At 43.6% G+C, this 27,644-nt stretch overlaps 1 protein-coding gene across 1 annotated transcript; it reads left to right on the plus strand.

The window, feature by feature from the left end:
* On the plus strand, positions 1-26,992 carry MXD1 (MAX dimerization protein 1). The gene is made up of 6 exons (XM_073653589.1): positions 1-304; positions 7,452-7,548; positions 22,736-22,765; positions 24,278-24,392; positions 24,473-24,632; positions 26,186-26,992. Exons 1-6 carry the CDS (start codon positions 232-234, stop codon positions 26,377-26,379), a joined length of 669 nt encoding a protein of 222 aa, XP_073509690.1. The 5' UTR covers positions 1-231; the 3' UTR covers positions 26,380-26,992.
* Positions 26,993-27,644: the final 652 nt, after the last annotated feature.

A 27,644-nucleotide genomic window follows, 5' to 3' on the forward strand; every position in this document is an offset into this window, starting at 1 on the left:
GGGCGTGCCTTCGCAAGCGAGCAAGGGGCGTGTTCTGCAGGAGCAGATAAACAACAATCCCAGCACTTCCCCCATAGACTCGGTTACTTAGACACCGGGACGAGGCTGAGGATACTGAGCACCAGACCGGCGCACACTGCACACTGCTCAGCCCGCGACCTGTCACCACCTCCTCCGGTACACCGTGCCCTGTCACCACCACTACTCTCTCCTGCTCCCGGTGCTGGAAAAATGGCGGCCTCGGTCTGTGTCAACATCCAGATGCTGCTGGAGGCGGCGGAGTATCTGGAGCGGAGGGAGAGAGGTGAGAGTGCATGTGTGCGGTACTGGCTGCAGCCGCAAAAGTCACCTGCCCTGTGACCCCTGCACAGCAGTGTATATAGATACAGTATATACAGTGTGTATTATATGTCACCTGCCCTGTGACCCCTGCACAGCAGTGTATATAGATACAGTATATACAGTGTGTATTATATGTCACCTGCCCTGTGACCCCTGCACAGCAGTGTATATAGATAGATCTATACAGTGTGTATTATATGTCACCTGCCCTGTGACCCCTGCACAGCAGTGTATATAGATACAGTATATACAGTGTGTATTATATGTCACCTGCCCTGTGACCCCTGCACAGCAGTGTATATAGATAGATCTATACAGTGTGTATTATATGTCACCTGCCCTGTGATCCCTGCACAGCAGTGTATATAGATACAGTATATACAGTGTGTATTATGTCACCTGCCCTGTGACCCCTGCACAGCAGTGTATATAGATACAGTATATACAGTGTGTATTATATGTCACCTGCCCTGTGATCCCTGCACAGCAGTGTATATAGATACAGTATATACAGTGTGTATTATATGTCACCTGCCCTGTGACCCCTGCACAGCAGTGTATATAGATACAGTATATACAGTGTGTATTATATGTCACCTGCCCTGTGATCCCTGCACAGCAGTGTATATAGATACAGTATATACAGTGTGTATTATATGTCACCTGCCCTGTGATCCCTGCACAGCAGTGTATATAGATACAGTATATACAGTGTGTATTATATGTCACCTGCCCTGTGATCCCTGCACAGCAGTGTATATAGATACAGTATATACAGTGTGTATTATATGTCACCTGCCCTGTGACCCCTGCACAGCAGTGTATATAGATACAGTATATACAGTGTGTATTATGTCACCTGCCCTGTGACCCCTGCACAGCAGTGTATATAGATACAGTATATACAGTGTGTATTATGTCACCTGCCCTGTGATCCCTGCACAGCAGTGTATATAGATACAGTATATACAGTGTGTATTATTTATATGTCACCTGCCCTGTGACCCCTGCACAGCAGTGTATATAGATAGATCTATACAGTGTGTATTATGTCACCTGCCCTGTGACCCCTGCACAGCAGTGTATATAGAAACAGTATATACAGTGTGTATTATGTCACCTGCCCTGTGATCCCTGCACAGCAGTGTATATAGATACAGTATATACAGTGTGTATTATATGTCACCTGCCCTGTGATCCCTGCACAGCAGTGTATATAGAAACAGTATATACAGTGTGTATTATGTCACCTGCCCTGTGATCCCTGCACAGCAGTGTATATAGATACAGTATATACAGTGTGTATTATATGTCACCTGCCCTGTGATCCCTGCACAGCAGTGTATATAGATAGATCTATACAGTGTGTATTATGTCACCTGCCCTGTGATCCCTGCACAGCAGTGTATATAGATACAGTATATACAGTGTGTATTATATGTCACCTGCCCTGTGACCCCTGCACAGCAGTGTATATAGAAACAGTATATACAGTGTGTATTATATGTCACCTGCCCTGTGACCCCTGCACAGCAGTGTATATAGATACAGTATATACAGTGTGTATTATATGTCACCTGCCCTGTGATCCCTGCACAGCAGTGTATATAGATACAGTATATACAGTGTGTATTATATGTCACCTGCTCTGTGATCCCTGCACAGCAGTGTATATAGATACAGTATATACAGTGTGTATTATATGTCACCTGCCCTGTGATCCCTGCACAGCAGTGTATATAGATACAGTATATACAGTGTGTATTATATGTCACCTGCCCTGTGATCCCTGCACAGCAGTGTATATAGATACAGTATATACAGTGTGTATTATATGTCACCTGCTCTGTGATCCCTGCACAGCAGTGTATATAGATACAGTATATACAGTGTGTATTATATGTCACCTGCCCTGTGACCCCTGCACAGCAGTGTATATAGATAGATCTATACAGTGTGTATTATGTCACCTGCCCTTTGATCCCTGCACAGCAGTGTATATAGATACAGTATATACAGTGTGTATTATATGTCACCTGCCCTGTGATCCCTGCACAGCAGTGTATATAGATACAGTATATACAGTGTGTATTATATGTCACCTGCCCTGTGATCCCTGCACAGCAGTGTATATAGATAATACACACTGTATAGATCTATCTATATACACTGCTGTGCAGGGGTCACAGGGCAGGTGACATATAATACACACTGTATATACTGTATCTATATACACTGCTGTGCAGGGATCACAGGGCAGGTGACATATAATACACACTGTATATACTGTATCTATATACACTGCTGTGCAGGGATCACAGGGCAGGTGACATATAATACACACTGTATATACTGTATCTATATACACTGCTGTGCAGGGATCACAGGGCAGGTGACATATAATACACACTGTATATGCTGTATCTATATACACTGCTGTGCAGGGATCACAGAGCGGGTGACATATAATACACACTGTATATACTGTTTCTATATACACTGCTGTGCAGGGATCACAGGGCAGGTGACATATAATACACACTGTATATGCTGTATCTATATACACTGCTGTGCAGGGATCACAGAGCAGGTGACATATAATACACACTGTATATACTGTATCTATATACACTGCTGTGCAGGGGTCACAGGGCAGGTGACATATAATACACACTGTATATACTGTTTCTATATACACTGCTGTGCAGGGATCACAGGGCAGGTGACATATAATACACACTGTATATACTGTTTCTATATACACTGCTGTGCAGGGATCACAGGGCAGGTGACATATAATACACACTGTATATACTGTTTCTATATACACTGCTGTGCAGGGGTCACAGGGCAGGTGACATAATACACACTGTATATACTGTATCTATATACACTGCTGTGCAGGGGTCACAGGGCAGGTGACATAATACACACTGTATATACTGTATCTATATACACTGCTGTGCAGGGGTCACAGGGCAGGTGACATATAATACACACTGTATATACTGTATCTATATACACTGCTGTGCAGGGGTCACAGGGCAGGTGACATATAATACACACTGTATATACTGTATCTATATACACTGCTGTGCAGGGATCACAGGGCAGGTGACATATAATACACACTGTATAGATCTATGTCACCTGCCCTGTAATCCCTGCACAGCAGTGTATATAGATACAGTATATACAGTGTGTATTATATGTCACCTGCCCTGTGACCCCTGCACAGCAGTGTATATAGATACAGTATATACAGTGTGTATTATATGTCACCTGCCCTGTGATCCCTGCACAGCAGTGTATATAGATAGATCTATACAGTGTGTATTATGTCACCTGCACAGCAGTGTATATAGATAGATCTATACAGTGTGTATTATGTCACCTGCCCTGTGATCCCTGCACAGCAGTGCCCAGCTATATGTATGTCACCTGATCCATGCACAGCAGTGTCCACATATATGTAATACACACTGTGCACACATACTGTGTATATTTATCACCTGCCCCACTGACCCAGCAGTGTCTATATATATATATATATATATATATATATATATATATATATATATATATATATATATATATATATATATATATGTATATCTATCACCTGCACTCTGATCTGTGCACAGCAGTGCCCACGTGTGTTTGTGTGTGTGTGTGTGCATTATATATATGTCACCTGCCTGACTTACAGATCTCACTATATATACTTGTGTGTGTATATAATTTGTGTGAGATTGTGTTTGCCTATATCATTACACCTAGATCTCCAACATTTTATATAAATACATACATGTGTGTGTGGATCCCGCCTGCTTATACTGCATATATACAATCCTATGGTGCGACATGCACATGTGTGTGTATAATATATATTCCTGTATCTTTGTACTTTTATATAATTATCTGTATATATATTCATACAGTTATGTACACTGCTAGAGTAGATGCGTGTGTAAATGAGATAGATAGATATATTACACACCCCAACTAAGGATCAGGCTCTTGCAGCCACCTCGGCATGGATGTGCTTTCCTGTGTACGCCGTCTCTCTACATGCCATGTGCGGTGCCCATTCTCATGTGTGTGCGCATACCTGCCGTACAGGTGATTTTCTGGCCTGTTTATATACAGTAGGATCACCGGTATGTGTGTATGATGAGCACATTGGTGAGTGTACAGTAGTAAATCCTCTGCAGTCATTCCCTCCAGGTTGCTCAGTGTATGATGCATGCAGGAGCAGCATTATTTCTGTGCAGATCCCCCAGTGCTGCGCTCCTTATGCACGTCCACACTCACCGCCATAAGCTCTTGTGTTATTCCAGTGTAGTCATGAGTGCACATATGAGTGATCCCGCTTATATGTCGGGGTGATGGCATCAGAGCAGGTTACTAATGGCTGCTCAGGCCTCTCCAGGCTCCTCCATCAGATGAGATGCCCATCACCGCACATGATGATTCCTGGCATCAGCCCGTGTGGTGCACATCGAGCAGCTCCATACAATGTGCTCATGTCGTCCCCATAAACATGTGCACAGCCAGTCCTAATCCCCCTATACTTGGCACAGCCGCGTGCTAGCGGTGCCGTGAAAGCAGCAATTACCAGGCCGCATCTTTCCATAATAGTTGTTAGTTATCTTCCAAATATTTTTCCACTTGTGCCGCTTCCTATTATTATGTTAATATATTGAATAATTCACGTGATGCCGCTCTGAGCTTCATGAAAATGGAGCCTGCCTCTTTTTCTAGGCTCTGACATGTATATATAAGACCCTCTATTTTTAGCAGGAGATTTGCATTAAAAAAAAAAAAAAAAAAAAAAAAGTGTTCCTGTATTTGTGGAGGTCTTCAGCGAGGGGTGCACAGGCTGTACGCAGAGAGGAATCATTGTGTGTGCCTGTTACTAGCGGTCACAACAGATTCCAGAGGGGGAGGGGGACAATACTATGCTGGAAGGAAGACGGCCTTTATTATTATTATTATTATTATTATTATTATTATTATTGTGTATGTACAGTTCTTTTTTAAAAACATTTATCTGATAAAAGCCTAACATGTATTGAAAACGCCCATCAATGTGGTGCATTTAATACCTGGGAACATGAGCATTTCTCATTGTTGTCTTATTCTCTATTTTATTGTCATCCATTATAGACATTTTATATTGCTGTTTTACACTTGTTTATGCCTCAGGGATGTCAAACTCAAATACAGAGAGGGCCAAAGTAAAAACTTAGACAAAGTCACGGGCCAACCTTGATATGTATTAACGGCCCTTCACACCGTATAATGGGGCCCCACGTAGTCCGCCGTGCAGTATAATGGGGCCCCACGTAGTCCGCCGTGCAGTATAATGGGGCCCCACGTAGTCCGCCGTGCAGTATAATGGGATCCCACGTAGTCCTCTGCGCAGAATAAGGGGAGACGGTTCTGGCATTGTGGGCCAAATATAATCACCCTGTGGGCCAGAGTTTGCCATGTGTGCCTTAGATCAGGGTTCCCCAACTCCAGTCCTCAAGGCCCACCAACAGGTCATGTTTTCAGGATTTCCTTAGTATTGCACAGGTGATGTAACTATTGCCTGTGCTGATGATGGAATTATCACCTGTGCAATACTAAGGAAATCCTGAAAACATGACCTGTTGGTGGGCCTTGAGGACTGGAGTTGGGGAACCCTGCCTTAGATGAATGGTATGCATAAAGCTGAACTCCTGAAGATGCTATAGAATAGTTCCTAGCCATAGGTGCAGGTTTCCCAAAACCTGAGTATCAAGAGCAGGTTCTCTTGCTTAATGCCACCTTATACAAGAAGCAGTGACCCCGCCCCGTCCTGTCCCTAGTAGGGGTAACAATCTGTCTCATCTCAGGTACTTTAGGGCCAGTGTGGGAAGAAATCGCACACAGATAACCCCATGAAAAGCATGCAGTTTCTTTGTTTTCCGATGTGATTCAGGCTTGGGTTCCATTCAGACATCATCTGATAATTGTAGTTGTCCTGTGGCACGGGACATAATGTGAATTTGGCTAAAAGGGTAAACCTGTTAAATTTTAGGTTGCAGGTCTCATGACCAAAAAAAAATCAGACAGGTCACAAGCGTGGTGTGTGGTCTATGAAGATACCCATGCATGTCATCACAGACCAACGCACCTCGCTTGTAACCTGATTTTTTTTTAGATCATCATCATAGTCATCGGGGGTCACGTTGTGACTCGTAACCTACTGCACCACAGCAACCTGGAGACAAGTTGTACAAAGCCTTCGGTCACGACTAGTTGGATGGCGCATAATCATAGTCGCCCGGTAGTCCTAAACCAAGTGCTGCAGAGCAACAAAACAATTACTGATCCACAGTCCTCGGAATATCTCAGGTTAGACTGTGTGGTCCGATTCACTAGGGAACATTAGGTAAAGGTTTTTCCTGATGCTCGGGTACCATGAGGCATATTACTAGTTGTAGAAATTATTACACAAAGTTGAAGCAGTATCTCTGCCAGAGTTCTCCTTTAACATTAAGGCCACATTCACACGTTCAGTATTTGTAAGCCACAACCAGGAGTAGGTGATAAATACAGAAGTGGTGACGTGTTTCTATTATACTTTCCCTCTGATTGTTACACTCCTGGTTTTGGGTTACAAATCCTGAGGTAAAAAACTGACCAAATGCTGAACGTGTGAATGTGGCCTTAGTCTGATGATGGGCCTGTATAGTTTGGTTACTCTTCCATCTTGGAATCGCTCTTGATTATATCAGATAATTGCATAAATGACGATTTGTGAATGTAATGTTATAGCAATTGTTTTATGGTAGATGGCAATGCTCACCCTGCAATGTAATCACTGTTTATGGCATCTCATGATCTGCCAGTATTTTATTATGATCAATCAGTTTTTTTTTTTAAATTTAAATGTGCAATTTGGACACCGTGGTTGTTGTATTTTGTATCTTTTTATTCTCCTTTTATGTCTATGATATATTGTTGTTTTTGTATGTGTTGTTGATGGGGTTGTGCTTTGCATTACTTTGTCACTGGTGCTTAGATCAAGGAATTAATGAGTTTTCTGGTTAAAAGTTCCCGTTTCTTGTCGTACGCAGAAGCCGAGCATGGTTATGCTTCCATGTTGCCTTACAATAGCAAGGAGAGGGACAGCCTGAAGAGGAAAAGCAAATCGAAAAAAAGCAGCAGTAGCAGGTGAGCTCACCCCCCTCATCCCCGCGACGTGCTACAGTCACTAGGAGTTTTGCTCTCCGCTCACATGCAATCCATATGTGACGTTTGGCAGCCTGCACCCCCGCCCTCCCCCGTGGATTTGTGCCTTCATTGAGAAACCTCTCGTGATTCCTGCACTTGTTTTCATGTGAAAAATGTGTCTGAGCTGTTAAAGCAGTGAGAATGGGAAGCAGATTGGACTGCCAAGTATACAAAATACAAGGTGACACATCCCAGGTAGTGTGAGGATGGCGTGACTGCCGAAATCCATGTATGAAAGCTGGAATAAAAGAATAAATATCCAAAGAAAATAAATGAATGCATATAAAATACATGTAAATGGAGTGCTTTATTAAGGTCTTTGCTATTCTATATACCGTATTTTGTGGACTGTAAGACGCATCCCAAATTTTGGTGAGGAAAATAGGGAAAACATGTATTTATTTTATTAAAATAAAATGGGTGTGCGTCTTATAGTTATATATATATATATATATATATATATATTATAAAATTATTTTTTTTTTTTTTTTTTTTTTATGGAACCTTACTGGGAGGGCGGCGGCAGTGAAGCAGGGTCGCTGCTGCAGGAAGCTGGCAATCACAGGAGTGGGCCGATGCTGCAGGCCCCGGGTGGGAGGAGGAGGTGTCCCGACGGTGCGAGGCTGTGGGCCCTGGGCTTTCGTCTCCTAAAATCTCAATCTGCCCATGCTCCGCCTCTGGCTGCCATTTCCCCGAAGCCCACCACAGGGAATCAATTGGCAGTTTGGAGACTCGGCTCACCTCCGACATTTTCTGAAAGCCCATGGCCCGCAGTCTCGCACCGCTGGGACAACCCCTCCACCTCCCCCACCCCCGGTAAGCTACATTCGGATTATAAAATTCACCCCCATTTTCCTCCCAAATTTGGGGGGAGGGAAACGTGCGTCTTATAATCCAAAAAATCCAGTATGCAGAGACAGTTCACACCTTATTAAGTTGTCCTCAGCTTTGTGCTGTTGTATTATAATACCTTATTTTTCTGTGATGCAGTGCTACGATTGTTTTTATACGTGGTCTAATTGACTTGTGCGCACCTACTAACATTCTTTAGCTCATACCAGGTATGCGCGCTTGATGCCCAACCTCCATCTAGTCAGCTAGCAACACGTGCCCCCTTGTTAGTGCATTTAGGGCCCGATACATCATTTGCAGTTTGTTTTAAGTTGCTTTTTTTTTTTTAACTTATGGTTTTCGCTGACTTTTTTTTTTTTTTTTTTGCATCAAATGAATCAAGATGGCGCAATGAATTTTGCACAATGGCTCAAACTGTCTTTCATTTCTGCCGCTTACCATTTTTACCACTTTTTAGTGCAAAAAAAGTTAGATGTTTTGCAAAATGTCGCAAACAATGCGACTTTTTAGCTGGCATACATCAAATAAATCCGGGTGGGCTGAAGTCGAGTTGCATTGTGCATCTTTTTAAAAAAGCCGCTTTTCATAAATCTGTCTAAAACATCTGGAAAAGCCACATTAACTTAAAACACAAGAAGCTGAACCACAAAAGACAACTTTAAAAATGGCGCAAATCAATTGATGAATTGGTCGCAAACTCACTAATTGAGAGATATTCGCGCTGAAAAAATGGGATATTAAATGTCTAATCTGAATCTAAGTCTACAATGTTCATAATAGAATGGTATTATATAATTTTACACCGTAGTGAACCCATATCGAGGGTTAACGATCCTATACAGATAATGGGGCAATGATGTTACTTGGCAGAAGAGTTCACAGGACGTCTCGCCCCCATGGCAATGCATTGAATCACACCGCGGGGCTTGTCTGTAATTGGCTAAGACAGTATTGCAACAAAAAAATAGATTAGGAAATGATCTATATTACAAATACGGGATGTCTGCTGCTTTTAACTTTTCCACGTGTCTGACATGGTAAACTCATGAGAATAGAAAGCCGACGGCCATGTTAAATGTTGGTGGAGACCCCTCTTCTTCTTAGCTTGGCTTTTTTATTCCTAACAAAGCCATTAGGCCTCATTTATCACTTCTGTCCCAACCTTGTTGCCACGAGTGACCAATCACTGCGTAGCTTTGATTTCTTCAACTCCTCTGGAAAAATGAAAGCTGCCACGTGATTGGTTGCTAAGGCCGTATTTTCTGTTTTGATAAATGAGGCATATATATATATATATATATATATATATATATATATATATATAATATTTTTTATAGAGAATACGGATAAAAAGCTGCTTGTTTTTTTTTGTTTTGTTTTGTTTTTGCTGTGACATTTTTCATTGCGTTTTCAGCAAATTTTCAATTGTTGTAAATGCCTAAGTCAAAATTTATCAATGTCTCACTCCATTTCTTGCACCAGTTTAGTACCTGCGCCAAAGTGATGTCAAGAGGGGTTGACGTTAATCTGTTGGCATGAACTACACCCCAGTTATGACTTAATTTCTAATATTGGGAATTGTATTAATTGTGCAGCTGACTTCTCTTGTATGAGTATGGCCTTGCTACGCCATAGCTGTACAGCACCATGACGCCATATTTAAATATAGTAGTGCGCCATCTGTACAGAAGGAGCTTGTGTCAGCATATTATAGTTTATTTCTATTTATTGGTATGTGTTTTATTCTATTTCTGGGCCTAAACGCCTCTCTTTTGTTGTACTAGCATGTTCTTTTCTGGCTTCCCCCATGAATCCTATTCAATGTATGGAAATGGTGAATTGTTCAGCTGTAACCATGGTAACACGAGGCAGGGGGAGACGCATAGGCTGTGTGGTTGGTGTACCACCACCATGTGCGTCCTCGCCGGGCCTGTGATTATGCAGCGTGCGCTCTGAGGTGACAGATGACAAGGTCACGCAGAGTTCGGGCCTAATGGGACATCCCTGGTGAAAACTGTCACAGGCAAATTGTTTGCATGAAAGCCATTGACTGACTATAACATGGGGCTGGTGACTTGGAAATGGCTGATATATCAGCCATCTCCTAACGTACATCTTAATGCTCTATTATGGGCCAGTGCTGGTCGGCGACTACTCCTGCACTGACACAAATGGCATCTGACAGTCGCCATAGGAACCACATTAATAATTTGCACAACACAGTAAAATGGGGCAATAGAAGGTAGCACCTCCTATATAGGGGCCCATGTGACAATACTCTAAGAAAGAGGAGAGATATGTGTCCTGTTTATTAGCCGAAATGGCCATCAGCTGTAACAAAAATGGTGTATACCGTGCTATATGCATAAAAATCGTAAGGAGGATCATGTGTACATGTATGTTTGTTGATCTAAAGCTTTCCCTCCCCCAATATCTGGTGGGAATTGATGATAAATCACATTATTGAACGGGTGATTGGGATAAGTCGACCATACATTTCCCACAGCGCCCACTGAAGGAGAAATGTAGTACTACATGCTAGCCATTCCTGTAAATGGCTGATCATGTAGTGCATAGACGGGCCATGTCTGCCAGAGTAAGGCTTTCTGTTCTGATTCATAGGGGGGCTTCTGAGCAGGGTACCCCCTCTTTGATGCCTACACAACCTAATATGTCAAATGGGATAGCCAGTTACAAAATAAATTACCAGATCATAGCCTTTTCCTTGTCTGCATGTCTCCTTTCTGTTAATCTGAATGCTAAAGAATACTTAAGTCATGTTGATGTGATCTACAATCTATTACTGGTTCTCCAGTATTGGTAAAGCATGTCTGTGTTCTTCTCCGCTGGTTGTGATTTGGTGTTGCAGCTCCACTTGCTGTGAATAAGGATCAGCTGTGATGCCACACAAAATCTGTGAACAGTAGTGCAATGTTTTAGGAAGAAAGCAACCATGTTTTCCTGTGCTGGAGAACCCTTTTAAGTTGCCTATTAACCAGTAACTTCAGATGATGTCTTTAAAGGGATTTTCCGTCACCCCTCTTTTGCATTCGCAGGGAGAGATGACATTGTTTCTACATAACGTCATCTGCGTTTCTTACCTCCTGATTCGGAAGTAAGAGTCGCAGGAGAATCCCATTAATTATTGGTCTAAAAAGATTGTCATCTTGGATGACAACTCCATACATCACTTATTACAATTATGTTACATTGTACGGATGAGCTTCTGACCTGAGAAGAGGTAGTGAGTATTGGCACATGGACATCATTTGTGGTAAACGACCCAAAAAAATTACAGAAAAGATTGACTTTTTCTTATGGCACAGCAGTCTGTGTCAGCAGGTCTAGATCACTGTCTAAAACCTCCCAAATTCGCTCGGGAATATTCTAGTGTCACTTTAAATCCAACCAAAAAGCAACAAGGCGCAGTTTACTCGTTATACAAAATCAAAGGGAATTAAAAGTCTTCAACACGGAAGTAATATGTAAAGATTTGCAAATCTGTGGTGGTTGCTCCCTCATAATGGTGCCTTTTATAGGAATGTAAGCAAATTAAAGCCCAAAATAGAAATATTATTAAGCCGTTAAAAGGGGTTTTCCAGTTTCATCCTTTTTTAATCTACAGGCTATGTAAATTATAAAATCATTCTTGCATCCCCTCCGCCTCTCTGCTGCTGTCCTAGTCTGTGTGGACATGGTGGCATCACAAATATAGCATATAACCGCTGCAGTAAATTGCTGAGCTCCCTATTTTCTGCCACATTTGAATAGGTCTTATTAAACCCCACCACTAGTCTTGTTGTTTTTTTTTAGGGAGGATCACTTTGTTCCATGTAAATGTAGATCTGCCTCATGGCGCTGTATTGGGGCACCCACAGCTTTCATGGAGTCCTACTAGACCTTTGTATACTGGATGAATCCGTCAAAAAAAAAAAAATAATGGCCTTCTTAATCAGATGGTATATTCTACTAGACCTGTTACTTGTAGGTGATAAGAGCTCCAAATTAGGGTGTCACATGGTGGCCCATAAAGTGCCTACTCCTCCGTAGTGTGGAGCCTTAAACTTAAACTTGGTATGACAGTACATTTCCTTCCAGCGCTCATGGTCGTCTTAGCCATAATACTTATATTCCAGATAAAAGCATAAGGTCATGACATGGCGTATTGTCATCACCGTAGAGAAATGTAATGGCTGAATTGTCCTGGTGAGTACGGCCCGTTCAGAGGCCATCACTTAGAAGTTATTCAGGGAGTCGTGACCAATTCTTTCCTTGTTTGGTATTACTATTAGATCATGTGCGTAATAAGTGCCTTTTTCATACAATCCTGTAAAAATGACATCTCTGTGTAATCTTACACCTCTGGGCGTGAATGTCATTTCTGTGGAATGCGTCTTCCCATAAGAAAAAAGTCGGCTGTCAGCGTGAAGCTTGGCCGCCTGTCCCGTTTAAGCAACATCTTTCATAGGTTTGGATGAATCACTCCATCGAAACGCCAACCCTTATCTCGACGAGTACTCCTTTCTGCTGCCCATGTTTTTCAAGTTTGCTAACATGTCATTAGAGGCGTGCCAATAATTGTTGTCAGGATTTCGGTGGCTGAGGAAACGCACAAGGCTCCATTCACATCTATGCTTTTTTTTTTTCTTCTTCTGCTCCATAACAGGAACCCTTGTAGTAATAATAATAATAATAATAATAATAATAATAATAGTTTATTTTTATAGCGCCAACATATTCCGCAGCACTTTACAAATTTTAGGGGGGACTTATACAGACAATACAGAATAAGCATATCTCATATCGAACGGAGTGAGGGCCCTGCTCGCAAGCTTACAGTCTATGAGGAAGTGGGGGAGACACAAAAGGTAAAAAGTACATATATTGTATAATGCAGCCTTGATATACTGAATAGGATAAATAATAATACATGGACTGGTCGCCAGCCAGTATGTGTGCAGTCCTGACAGAGGCTTTTATGTGCATGGTTGGTTTGAACCCGAAGTTGAAGAAGATTTTAATATGGGGGAAAGCTGGGATGGACAGAGTGTGTTTAGGTGATACGCCAGTCTAAAGAAATGTGTTTTTAGGGTTCGCTTGAAACTGTGGGTATTGGGAATTAATCGAACTGTCCTGGGTAGTGCATTCCAGAGAATTGGCGCAGCACGCGAGAAATCTTGGAGACGGGAGTGGGAAGTTCGGATTATGGAGGATTTTAGTTTCAAGTCATTTGCAGAACGGAGGGCACGTGTAGGGTGGTAGACTGAGACAAGGGAGGAGATGGGGGGTACTGAAGCATGGAGCGCTTTGTGGGTAAGCGTGATAAGTTTAAAACGAACTCTATATTGGATGGGCAACCAATGCAATGACTGGCACAGGGAAGAGGCATCTGAGTAGCGGTTGGCGAGGAATATGATCCTGGCTGCTGCGTTCAGGACGGATTGGAGAGGGGAGAGTTTAGTAAGAGGGAGACCGATTAGTAGAGCGTTGCAATAGTCAAGACGAGAATGAATAAGAGCGACAGTAAGAGTTTTTGCCGAGTCAAAGGTGAGAAAAGTCCTGATTCTTGAGATGTTTTTGAGGTGTAGATGACATGAACGAGCGAGTGATTTGATGTGAGGAGTGAAAGAAAGATCTGAATCAAAAATGACCCCAAGACAGCGGGCTTGTAGCTGGGGAGTAATGGTTGAGCCACAAACGGAGATGGCAATATCGGGCACAGGTAGATTAATGGAGGGAGGAAAGACGAGTAGTTCAGTTTTTGACAGATTCAGTTTTAGGTAGAGGGAGGACATAATGTTGTATAGCTGACACCAGCGGTAGACCGACACCGTTGATAATGGGGTCTGTTTGGTTTCTATCATGGGGATCTGGCATTTTACTGGACAAAATGGGGCCTCCTTCATAGATCTCCTAACGCAGATGTGAGCAGAGGCTCACCTGGACATGGGGACATTAGGTGTCTCTGGTTGTGTATTACAGAACTGCTTAATATCAAGAGGGATTCAGTCAGACTGATATGTCACGTTGGTGAAGACCCTTGTTGCCCCCTCATACAAATTTATGTAAAGTCTGCCGAACTTGCCGATAGCTGTTGTACCAGCCAACAACTTAATGTGCATGGAGGCCTACTGACTCTTCCCTGATGGCGGATCCTTCTCTTTTCCCTAGAGATAACACTCCGGCTGTGAACATAGGAACACTCCTCAGAGGCAAGCGTTCCTCTGTATGATGGAGCCGGGGGAAATAGCTGCCTCCTGAACCATTATTTTGCCGACAGCTATCTAGGTATATGAGGGCCTTTACTTCCACCAGTTTTCAGAATGAAATGAAATTTGAGGTGTTCCGGCACCAGTCACTTCCACATTGAGAGTTGAGTGGAAGTGATATCACGTCTACTGATATCATTTTTTTTTTTTTTTAAAGGTTTAAATTAAAAACTTTAACCTCACCACCCCCTGTACCAAAACCCAACATGTTCTTGTGTACAGAACATGCTATGGTTAGAAAAATCCAGCATATAGCATTAAAAAAGGTTGTGTAGGAGCAATATGATAAATCTGAAGCCAAACTACACCACCCTCTTCCCTCTACTCAAGAACGTATAAAATATTTCACAAAGCTCAAAAAAGAGATAAAGAGGCTAGGTATACAGCCCTATGTCATCCACCCACCTCCTGAGTGAGAAGTCCACCTGTTCTATCAATGCACCATCTCGCCCTCCATTTATTGATATCTGAGAGGTGCATGGTACCTTATTACTCATGCACAAGACCCAGCAGATATCAGTAGACATGATGTCACCTGAAGGTTTATCAGAGCTCGAGTAACTTTCAAAGTGGTTTTCTGGGACTTATCCTGCTACGGAGAAGTCAATGTTTGAGGTGAGAGGGTCCTACGAGCACATCGGCATATCCGTAATTGTTTGTTCCTTTTGGACTCCTTGAAGTGACGAGCTGCAGTTTTGAATATCTGTAAATGTTTTTGCCCTTTTATACATGTGTATTGTTGAGCATTATTTTATGTATTGGATACTGATGCTGCACCAGAGATCGCTTGTTTAGGATCAGCCTGACATGTTCCTCTGATAACATTCACAGGGAGGGTCATCTGTGACAATAATACTGTTCACTCCGTCAATATATTCCCATCTGTGATAAGAAGCCATTGTGCACGGTACATCTGTCTGTGCCAGCGTTTCTCTTCACCTGTTCTGCTGGAAGTCACAATTTCTGCACTGCTGCAAATAATATTAACGTGACAAAACCTGACCGTGTCGGACATCTTGAGTCCTTGTGTCTTGAGCCTTCTTGTTGGTGCTGACTGCGCACAAAAAGGTCTTTTGGGTTTGGATTTAGGCTTTGTTGGGATAAGCCATTTGGCTCAGCCTTGAGGGCTATTGATCTGAAAATGCCATCATTAAATGGTGATTCATATGATAATCTGGGGAAGGGGCTGGGTGGGGCATTCGCTGAATGGGCAACCTATGCTGCCGAATCTTCCACATAACAAACATGTGTTACCTATTGTATGTATGTGTGTGTATATGTACAGTACAGACCAAAAGTTTGGACACACCTTCTCATTTAAAGATTTTTCTGTATTTTCATGACTATGAAAATTGTACATTCACACTGAAGGCATCAAAACTATGAATTAACACATGTGGAATTATATACTTAACAAAAAAGTGTGAAACAGCTGAAAATATGTCTTATATTCTAGGTTCTTCAAAGTAGCCACCTTTTGCTTTGATGACTGCTTTGCACACTCTTTGCATTCTCTTGATGAGCTTCAAGAGGTAGTCACCAGAAATGGTTTTCACTTCACAGGTGTGCCCTGTCAGGTTTAACAAGTGGGATTTCTTGCCTTATAAATGGGGTTGGGACCATCAGTTGTGTTGTGAAGAAGTCTGGTGGATACACAGCTGATAGTCCTACTGAATAGACTGTTAGCTGCTTTTTTCTTGCCATAATACAAATTCTAAGTAAAGAAAAACGAGTGGCCATCATTACTTTAAGAAATGAAGGTTAGTCAGTGCGAAAAATTGGGCAAACTTTGAAAGTGTCCCCAAGTGCAGTTGCAAAAACCATCAAGCGCTACAAAGAAACTGGCTCACATGAGGACCGCCCCAGGAAAGTAAGACCAAGAGTCACCTCTGCTTCTGAGGATAAGTTTATCCGAGTCACCAGCCTCAGAAATCGCTGGTTAACAGCAGCTCAGATTAGAGACCAGGTCAATGCCACACAGAGTTCTAGCAGCAGAAACATCTCTTCAACAACTGTTAAGAGGAGACTTTGTGCAGCAGGCCTTCATGGTAAAATAGCTGCTAGGAAACCACTGCTAAGGACAGGCAACAAGCAGAAGAGACTTGTTTGGGCTAAAGAATACAAGGAATGGACATTAGACCAGTGGAAATCTGTGCTTTGGTCTGATGAGCCCAAATTTGAGATCTTTGGTTCCAACCACCGTGTCTTTGTGCGATGCAGAAAAGGTGAATGGATGGACTCTACATGCCTGGTTCCCACCGTGAAGCATGGAGGAGGAGGTGTGATGGTGTGGGGGTGCTTTGCTTGTGACATTGTTGAAGATTTATTCAAAATTGAAGAGCTACTGAACCTGCATGGCTACCACAGCATCTTGCAGTGGCATGCTATTCCATCCAGTTAGCGTTTAGTTGGACCATCATTTATTTTTCAACAGGACAATGACCCCAAACACACCTCCAGGCTGTGTAAGGGCTATTTGACCAAGCAGGAGAGTGATGGGGTGCTACGCCAGATGACCTGGCCTCCACAGTCACCAGACCTGAACCCAATCGAGATGGTTTGGGGTGAGCTGGACTGCAGAGTGAAGGCAAAAGGGCCAACAAGTGCTAAGCATCTCTGGGAACTCCTTCAAGATTGTTGGAAGACCATTTCCGGTGACTACCTCTTGAAGCTCATCAAGAGAATGCCAAGAGTGTGCAAAGCAGTCATCAAAGCGAAAGGTGGCTACTTTGAAGAACCCAGAATATAAGACATTTTCAGTTGTTTCACACTTTTTTGTTAACTATATAATTCCACATGTGTTAATTCATAGTTTTGATGCCTTCAGTGTGAATATGAAAATTGTACAGTCATGAAAATACAGAAAAATCTTTAAATGAGAAGGTGTGTCCAAACTTTTTGTGTGTGTATATGTATGTATATATATATATATATATATAACACAATTCTTATTTAGACCCAAACTTAATGTGATGTTGTAATTCCATGGGCCACAGATGCAATAATTTTGTCTATATAGTGTCACACGTCCACATTATACCTACAGGTACTTTTTTTTTTTTTTTTTTACATCACACTCTAAATCCAAAGCCATTAATAGTGGAGTTCCTGACCCCTCTGCAACTATAACTGCTCCCACTCTTATGGGAAGGCTTTCTGCAAGATTTTTGTGGGAATGTTTGCCCATTCATCCAGAAGAGCACTTGTGAGGTCAGATATTGATGTTGGATGAGAGGGCTGGGCTCACAATCTCTATTCTACTTCATCCCAAAGTGTATGATGGGTTGAGGTTAGGGCTCTTTGCGCCCGGTCATGTTCTACAACACCAAATTCGCCCAACCATGGCCGACCCCTGAAAAAAAAAACAGCTCAATGCATTATCCCTCCTTCACCCAACTTTACAGCTGACACCGTACAGTCAGGCTGGTAAGGTTCTCCTGGCAGTCGCCAAGTCCAGTGATGTCGTGCTTTACACCAATTGGCATTGTACTTGGTGATGTTTGTATGCAACTGCTGGGTCATGGAAACCCATGTCGTGAAGCTCCGTTTTTGTGTTGGTGATCATATCAGAAGAGGTTTGGAGTCAGCAGAGCGATGGTGACTTATTCTCCCTTCTCATTCCATTGGCCACTTGTGAGGACAGGGAGTATCGCTTCTCACCTCCTGGCATCCACAGCTCTTCTTTTGGTTAGCCTGTTTGGCTTGCCGTTATGTGCATTTTGCTGCAATAGTGTCGTCGCACACAGAGACCACTGTCATGCCTGATGGAAGGGGACATGCAACTCTATTCACAACAACTCTACTGTTTCCTTTCATGTCTTATGCCCCTCAGCACTCTGGGACCCGTGCTGTGTAACTTTACACGGTCTCCACTTCGTGGATGAGTTGCTTCCACTTCTCCAGAATACCATGCCAGGTAAATCTTAGAATATTTAGGAGCGAAGCATTTTCATGATCTGCCTTATAATATTGATGATGTTACAGGACCACGCTGGTATCGGTGAGATCTTTACAATGACCAATTCTGTCACGCTTGTCAGTAAAAGCAGGCAACATGGCGATGGGCTGGATGTTAAACCACCTACAGCAATGGGACTGAGTGAAAAACCTGAGTTCAGTGATTTAAACATGTGTCCTGATGATTTCTTCCATATTGTTTTTAAAGCAATGAAAATGTGACTTTTATTGTCCATAGCAAGCAATTATTCTCCACTTTCTAAGCTGTAGGAAAAAAACTACAGTTAGACCTCATGCACATGTTAGGCGTCCCTGTGACTTGTGGGGTCTGCACACATCATTGTTGTATTCCTGAGGCCTGATTCTGAAACCATTTTGCTTCGAATACCCCAGTCTGTGATTGAAATGTACATGTTGTGTCAAGCCAGATATTTGGTGAAGGCAACATGGTGCCCTGTTATCACCTGCAATTCAGTTTACAGCTGCTTGTATTGTAGCTTCTAAGAAATCTGGACACTTCACTGCAGTGCATCTAGTCAGTCCTTTATGATGGCCATACATAAGGGACGAAATATCAGCTGAATGATCGTTACATGGTGTGGTAGATCGTCTCAGTCGGCTGCTCAGAGGTAGACACAGGAACACTTTTCCGTTTAAGTCTTCCACTGGTTTATTAAAAAAAAAAAAAATGTGCTGCATAAACCAGTTACAAATTAAATGAACATACACAGCCCTTCTGGCATAATGGGAAAAACAAAATGACATACAGTCTGTGTGGCTGTGGGGTTTGCCCACTGAGGGAAAAAAACACAAGGTTGAGCTCTTTTAACATGCCCACAGCTCTGAAGATCTCCTCTCCAGAGACACCGAACACAGTCCAAAGGCTCCACATTTACCTTCTGGACCACACCCTAGGGTGGATATATGGTGAACAGCCTCCCACCCACTCTTCAGCTGTTCACAAGAAACCCAGCCCTTAATATAGCCGATTAACCCCTCGCCGCACTTAATATGCTGAAGCATTTTTTCCAAGTTCATATCACTGAGGCTAACATCCTGAGTGACTCGTATCTCCTCTCCAGTATTTTACCAGTGACCTTCTCCCAATGGCCACACACTTTAGTCCATATTGGCAACAAATGTTCAATGACACCGGGGGAAAGATGAACCATCTTGGTTGAAATTGTCCATTTTGATCAACCTTAGACTAATGTGATGTGTAGCTATTTAATGCACTATAATCCCATGCATGATGGAAAATATGAGGTCCTCATTAGTTGTGGGGTTGGGAAACGACATTGAGTTACTAGTTTTCATCTAACAACTGTCATTAAAAGGATTATTCGGGCCTTAAACATTGATTGCCTAAACTTAGGCCCTCAGTGATCCATCATATTGCCTTAATGAAAGTGTTGTGGCACCCCATTGAATGTTGCATCATCTTAATTATTTTGCAGGCCCAGCTACTGGTTCCTCTGATGCTTTAAGGAGTTATCTTATTTTCATAAAAAGTTCTTTGGTTGTGTCCCACTTGGACAGTTTCATACCTCTTCTCGTGGTCCAAGAAAGCTTCACTTCCATTGTTGTTCACACACAGGTGGAAAGCTTCCTTCCCCGCTTTCTGTTGTCTTGTGATTAAGGGGGCTGGCTTGGCTACTGAATTAAACCAGATAGCTAACTCCTTCATACATTTCACCAAGACACAGAGAGAAAGAGGAGCTCTACCTGTGTCAAAGTTAAACTTCCAGGACCACAAGATGGGGGTGGCTCTCAAATTGAGGCACCTGTGCAGTATTTGGGGGCTTCATCTGGCTAAAAGTTTGCCTCCAAAGTCTCTCAGAAAGCGCACCACGTCTTTACAGAGGACTTTTTAACTGTGTTTATTTATTTTATGAACTGCGTTTAACAATGAAACAGTTGTTTTTGCTTGTTTTTTATGCCCCTCCCGTTACACAGTTCTACTCCTCAGTATTAAAGAACCCAATTTCCCCTTCAATGAACTAGGCATGTTCCACCAAATTTCTCGATGGGTGTTTTTAAAGGAGTTTTTCAGTCTTAGAAAGTTTGTTATAAAAGAACAACGTGTGGTTTACTCACCCTTCCTGGGTCCAGCACTGAGTCTCTGCTTCTACGCCCGGTGTCTGTTATTGTCTCCAGTGCTGACGTCTGCTCCGTTACTGACTGCAGCGTTGCAGACAATAACAAACACCTTCTGGGAGCAATGTTGAAGACTCCGTGCTGGACCCAGGAGGGGTGTTGTGAGAAAAGCGTTTTTTGTTTGTTTTAAACAAACCACAGTTGGGGATCCAGTGTTTTCCAAAGCCAGAAAACCCCTTTAATGCAACCCCATACGATACCTGTCTGACCATACTGCCCTCACAGCTTGGGCTTATCCTTGTAACACAATTGTTCATAGCCGTGATGTTCTTGTTCCTTATTTCACAAGTACTTCCAGTGACCATCTTGTCTCTAGCACGTCTTTGTAGTCACCAGACAAAACCTGTGTGAGCATCCGCAAACCTTAAGCCTGCTATACACATTAGATCACTGTCATCCTGATGTTTTGGACTACCGTTCGGGCAACAGCCATCTCGGCTGTGTCTCCCACGCTGGAGCACTCGTTTGGCAGACGGCCGTCTCGGCTGTGTCTCCCATTCTGGAGCACTCGTTTGGCAGATGGCCGTCTCGGCTGTGTCTCCCATTCTGGAGCGCTCGTTTGGCAGACGGCCTTCTCGGCTGTGTCTCCCATTCTGGAGCGCTCGTTTGGCAGACGGCCTTCTCGGCTGTGTCTCCCATTCTGGAGCGCTCGTTTGGCAGACGGCCTTCTCGGCTGTGTCTCCCATTCTGGAGCGCTCGTTTGGCAGACGGCCTTCTCGGCTGTGTCTCCCATTCTGGAGCGCTCGTTTGGCAGACGGCCTTCTCGGCTGTGTCTCCCATTCTGGAGCGCTCGTTTGGCAGACGGCCTTCTCGGCTGTGTCTCCCATTCTGGAGCGCTCGTTTGGCAGACGGCCTTCTCGGCTGTGTCTCCCATTCTGGAGCGCTCGTTTGGCAGACGGCCGTCTCGGCTGTGTCTCCCATTCTGGAGCGCTCGTTTGGCAGACGGCCGTCTCGGCTGTGTCTCCCATTCTGGAGCGCTCGTTTGGCAGACGGCCGTCTCGGCTGTGTCTCCCATTCTGGAGCGCTCGTTTGGCAGACGGCCGTCTCGGCTGTGTCTCCCATTCTGGAGCGCTCGTTTGGCCGACAGCCGTCTCGGCTGTGTCTCCCAGGCTGGAGCGCTCGTTTGGCCGACAGCCGTCTCGGCTGTGTCTCCCAGGCTGGAGCGCTCGTTTGGCCGACAGCCGTCTCGGCTGTGTCTCCCAGGCTGGAGCGCTCGTTTGGCCGACAGCCGTCTCGGCTGTGTCTCCCAGGCTGGAGCGCTCGTTTGGCCGACAGCCGTCTCGGCTGTGTCTCCCAGGCTGGAGCGCTCGTTTGGCCGACAGCCGTCTCGGCTGTGTCTCCCACGCTGGAGCGCTCATTTGGCCGACAGCCATCTCGTCTGTGTCTCCCATAGTGGAGCGCTCATTCAACCGAGCTCTCCTGTATTCTGGATGTCTTATCTCCAAGAGAACAATATGATCTGCACTCTGAAATTAGACAGACACTATCGACATCTCCCCCCCTACAATCAGTCGACCTGTGCCCTCTTACACATTAGAGTATTAGCCAAACCCCCTCCATATTGGCAGATGCGGCTGACATTAGTCTAATGTGTATGGGGGCTTAAAGCCTATTACACACCTGATTCGGAAACAACAACATTGTATTATGAAAGAAGAATAGACTCTGTCATACGTCTCTGCTCATTCTGGATTATAATTGTGATTCCACCTAGAAACCCCATGTGCTGTGCTCCTGTAGTAATGGGTGCACCCACGCAGCGCTCTTCTTGTCCTCCTGACAGTAATCCGGCTCTGCTTTTAACAAGGCCACGTTTCTAATATTTAAATTGCTGTGTAAGCCTAATATTAGAGCGGATGTGACTAATTCATTGGTTATTTTTTGCATTTCAGATCAACCCATAATGAAATGGAGAAGAACAGGTAGGTCCAGTCTCTTTACGTGTTGGTGTATTCACCCTCCGCGCCGTGGCCATGTCTCCTTACAGTTGCCTTTCCATTACCTCGTCCTTATTGTTTGGTTAAGTCATCAGCGGTGGCTTTAGTGCGGGACCACAATGTCTCAATTATCACCCGATTTTTCTGTTTGAGTCATTACAGATCTATTTTTGTGCTTGTATTGATGTTTTTGTTTTTAGTCGTTTTCCAATTCTACTCCACCCCTATAATTGCTATAATTATCGGGTAGACTTGTGTCGCATTTCCCTACTTCAAAAAAGTTGATCTACAGGGTCTAGTTTCTACAGTAACACAGTGGTTTTGTTCACATAGAACATTGTGTTTGTACAGTAGGAAATTTCCAGATTACTTTATAATATTTTAATGTGACAAGACGTCTTTGCTGAAATGATAGATCTTAAGAGTGGTTAAAGGGGAAGTCCGGGCATCTAATATTGAAGCCCTGTCGTTAGGATAAGTTCATCAATATGTACCCCCACCGATCAGCTGGTATTAGCTCCAGTGACGGACAGATATACAGCGAACATTAAACTGAGCTGAACAGCACTGCTCCATTTAATGTGCTGCTGATCTGTGGGGGGGCGCCGGGTGTGAGGAGCCCCCCCCCCCCACACCCCACCACCAATCTGATATTGATAAGCTATCCAAGGTTATCAATATTATATGCCTGGACAACCCCTTTTAAGAATTGGTTAATCTAAGAAAAAATGGGGCATAAAAATTCTTGGGGGTTTTTTTTTGTCAAGGTTTTTAAAGATATTACAATTTGTTTACAAGCTGCTCATGCCATTTTTTGGGGGTTGGTAGATTGTGCTCTTTATGAAGGTCTTTGAACACCATGTTCATCATGTTCGGTTTTTTTTATTATTTTTCTCTCCCTGCAGCCACCACTAGAGGGAGCTTTGGAGCTTACTGCATACAGTTGTATTATTGAGCTCTACTGGCAAGCAGTATGCATTACACTCCCTCCAGTAGTATTTGCAGGAAGCCATTACTTACCTCTGTGTTTTTATATAGGGAATTTGGAGCTCTGTATCTGAAAAAAAGTAAAATAATTCCACATAAAATGTTCTGAAACTTGAAGAGGTTGTCTGGGACTTTTAACACAATGTCTGATTAGTTGGGGTGTGACACCGGGCACCCCTGCCGATCAGCCACTTCTGGTACCAACGTCGGCCCGAATTGCTCAGTTGCAGAGCAACCAGGAGCACTGATCCGTGGGGTGCCAGGTATCGCACCCCCACAGATTGTTAAAGTCCCAGACAACCCCTTTAAGACTTGGGAGATAAAAATGGATCGCCCATTATATTTTTTTATCAGCTGATGGCTATTAAACTAGTCATAATGCCCATCAGCCAGTCTGGTTTAGTTTGCCTTTAATTATTATGGCATAGCAATGTCTGATCACGTGTATGAACTACGATCTTCCCCAAACCACTTACTGACTCAGCTGCACTGTTGTGTTTTCTTTCCTAGGCGAGCTCATTTGCGGCTATGTCTGGAAAAGCTAAAAGTATTGGTACCCCTAGGTCCTGAATCTAACAGGCATACCACGCTAAGTCTCTTAACCAGAGCAAAGTTGCACATAAAGGTGAGGATCGTTCAGCGGCAGGCCAGTCTGGGCCATGCAGAGATGCTTTACCCTGTGTAATCTTGCTTTATCTTCTATAGAAACTTGAAGATTGTGACAGAAAGTCACAGCACCAAATAGAGCAGCTGCAGCGGGAGCAGCGACACTTAAAACGGCAGCTAGAAAAATTTGGGGTGGAAAGAACAAGAATGGACAGTATAGGATCAGCGGTGTCATCCGAGAGGTCGGACTCTGATCGGGGTGAGTGCTCTCAAATCACATGAATTCCTCTCTACCGTCAACATTAACACTATATAGAGAAAAGTATTGGTGGGGGACGACCCCTCTAATCAGTGACTTCGGGTCCTTCATTCAGACCCATCGCCCTCGTCATACAATCTGCCTTTACTAACACTTGTGGGTCCTTCTACAGAGCTCACCGATACCTACACTGTCATGTAATAAGACGTCACCTGTGTAATGTGACATTTCTTCCCTCCTAAATATTCCACCATCACCTGTGAGTGGTATAAGAAAATGGAAGGAACCAGCATGAAGTGGAAACCATGTAAGGTTACATAGCGGGGTCACCAAGTGCTGAGGGGCATAGTGTTAAAAGTCACCAACACTCTGCTGACCAGATAACTGCAGATGATAAACTTCTTCTGCCATTAACGTCCGCACAAAAACGGTCTGCAGGGAGCTTCATGACATGGGTTTCCATTGCTGAGCAGCTGCATGGAGCCTTGTATCACCAAGCACAATGCCAACTGTCTGATGGAGTGGTGTAAAGCTGCCATCTCTGGAGAAGTGGAAACATGTTCTGTGGAGTGATAAATCACTCCTCTCTATCTGACATCTTGTGGGCCAGCCTGGGTTAGGTGAATGCCAGGAGAACTTTACCTGCCTGACTGCATTGTGACAACTGTACAGTTTGGTGGATGATGATGATATGGGTTGTCTTTGAGGGGTCGCCTAGGCCCCCTAATTCCAGTGAAGGCAAATCTTAATGCTTCAGCATACAATACATTTTGGACAATTGCACCTTCCAACTTTGTGGGAACAGTTTGGGAAGGCCGTTTTCTGTTCCCGATGATTGTGTCCCAGTGCACAAAGCAAGGTCCATCAAGCCATGGCTGGGGGAGTTTGGTGTGGAAGAACATGACCGACCGCACAGAGTCCTGACCTCATTCCAATCCTACACCTGATGAGCTCGAACAGAGATTGTGAGCCTGGTCCTCTCCGCCAACATCAGTGTCTTCTGAGAAGTTGTGTTGTGGAAAGACTTCCCAGAAGAATGGGGACTGCTATAGCTGCAGAGAGTGGGGCTGTGGAGGACCAACTCCATATTAATGTCTTTGGCTTTGGAAAAGGATGTCCTAAAGCTCCTATAGGTGTGATGTGGAGGTGTCCCAATACTTCTCTCCATATAGTGTATATCCCCCACACATTATAGTTCTTATATTTCGCAAGGCAATTTCTAACATGTTTGTTCATAGGAAAAGGAAGAGTCCTTATCGTATTAACCCCGTTTGCATAATTAGGTAGTACATGTGAATACGTGAGACTTGGTAATGTTTTCTACCAAAGGGAAGTTGCATCTCCCTCACTTTCCTGCAACCTGTACTTCCCCATTCTCTGATCTCAGGCTGTACACATGTTTAGAGACGGGGAGGAGGGGGATGCAGCTGCAGTTTCTTAGCCCCAGTGTATCAATGAGGTGGAGAGGGAGCGGCAGAAGAAAACACAATATATGCTGTGTGAAGTCTTTATAATATTCATTAAATGCATATATTTTTTTTTTTCCCCCACAGAAGAGATTGACGTGGATGTGGAAAGCACAGACTATTTAACAGCAGACCTGGACTGGAGCAGTAGTAGCAGCAGTGCCAGTGACTTGGACGAGCGGGGAAGCCTGCAGAGTATTTGCAGCGACGAAGGTTATTCCAGTGCGGGAATTAAAAGGCTAGAACTACAAGACAATCCTAAAGCCAGTGTTACCCTATAAACCATCTGTAAGAGAAGGTGAGGGGAGGGGGGGAGAGCTATCAAGTGTCCCAGCAATTCTTCACTCTCCTTCCCAGTGCTCCAACATCAGAGACTGTCTTATCTAGTGACTGCATTCACACCATAATCTTGCACGTAAAAAGAAAAAAAAATGCCCACTCCGACTCCCGGCTCTGTTTGTTGCTTCCCTTCCCCTAGAGCTCCTGAGAGGTATGTGGGTGTCAGTTTACATTTTAAGTCACACGCTATCCCATCCACCATTGTCCTCCAGGAGACTACATTCCAGAAACACACGAAGCACTCAAATAGAAAAATATATGTATATTTATGTACAAGAGGTGCAACAATGCAGCGGTGGTAAGGATTGTTGCAAGTGTGGAGGTGAGTGTGTGCCGCTCGCCTTCTGCAGCCGTCATCCCCACCCACTAGATCTGACCAAGCACAGATGTTCTGCTATCTCCCTGCAACACGGAAAGCTTCTTGCATCACCTGGAATACACATCTGGGAGCGGTATGAAGGATTCATGGCGAAAGCATCTTGCAACCCTGCAAGGCTTCAGTTTACAGCTCTTCTACTATTCAATCAGAAGCTGCCAGGAGGCTACAGAAGAGGGACATGAGGTCTCTGTTCAGTGAGAATGCTGCTAATACAGATGATATATATAGAGATATATTTTATTTTCACAAATTCGTGCACCTAATGTTGCATTGAACCCAGCACACCCTAAAGAAACACAAAGCTGGACCTCTCCGGCTCTTTTGGGAGATGATCTGTAAAGCCACCTCTTTTTGTCAACTGTTGTGTTTTGATTTCCCCGTTTTGTTAGGTTGTTGGGGTCTGCCTTGTTTTATAGCATTACTTCATTAATCTAGATTTATGGGATAATGTTCCCAAATCTGGCATGTTATCCAGGGGCAATGTATGGTTGTCCAGGTGTGTGAAAACCAAAAGTCCCAGAACGTCTTGACAATCGATGACCGTCGGGGTAGGCTGGGACACGTCAATCAAAACATCTGGAGTGCCACACCTTGTTCCTTAAGACTGCGAGCAGAACATTTAAAATGTCATTGATTATATGTTTTTGTTATGTTTTTTTTTTTTTTGTTTTGTAATTTTCATGTCTTTCCAAAATCTATCCCCAGAAGACCTGAATCCATTCAGAGAGCGCTCAGTACAAAGACAAAGGCAATCTTGTTTCTTCTGTTTTGGACACAGGTTTTTTACAACCTTTTTGCAAAAAATCTTTTTAATTAGTCTGAACATCT

Source organism: Phyllobates terribilis, unplaced genomic scaffold (assembly GCF_046119375.1).
Source record: "Phyllobates terribilis strain yellow unplaced genomic scaffold, ASM4611937v1 Scaffold_11__3_contigs__length_659146591, whole genome shotgun sequence".
Taxonomy (NCBI): Eukaryota; Metazoa; Chordata; class Amphibia; order Anura; family Dendrobatidae; genus Phyllobates; species Phyllobates terribilis.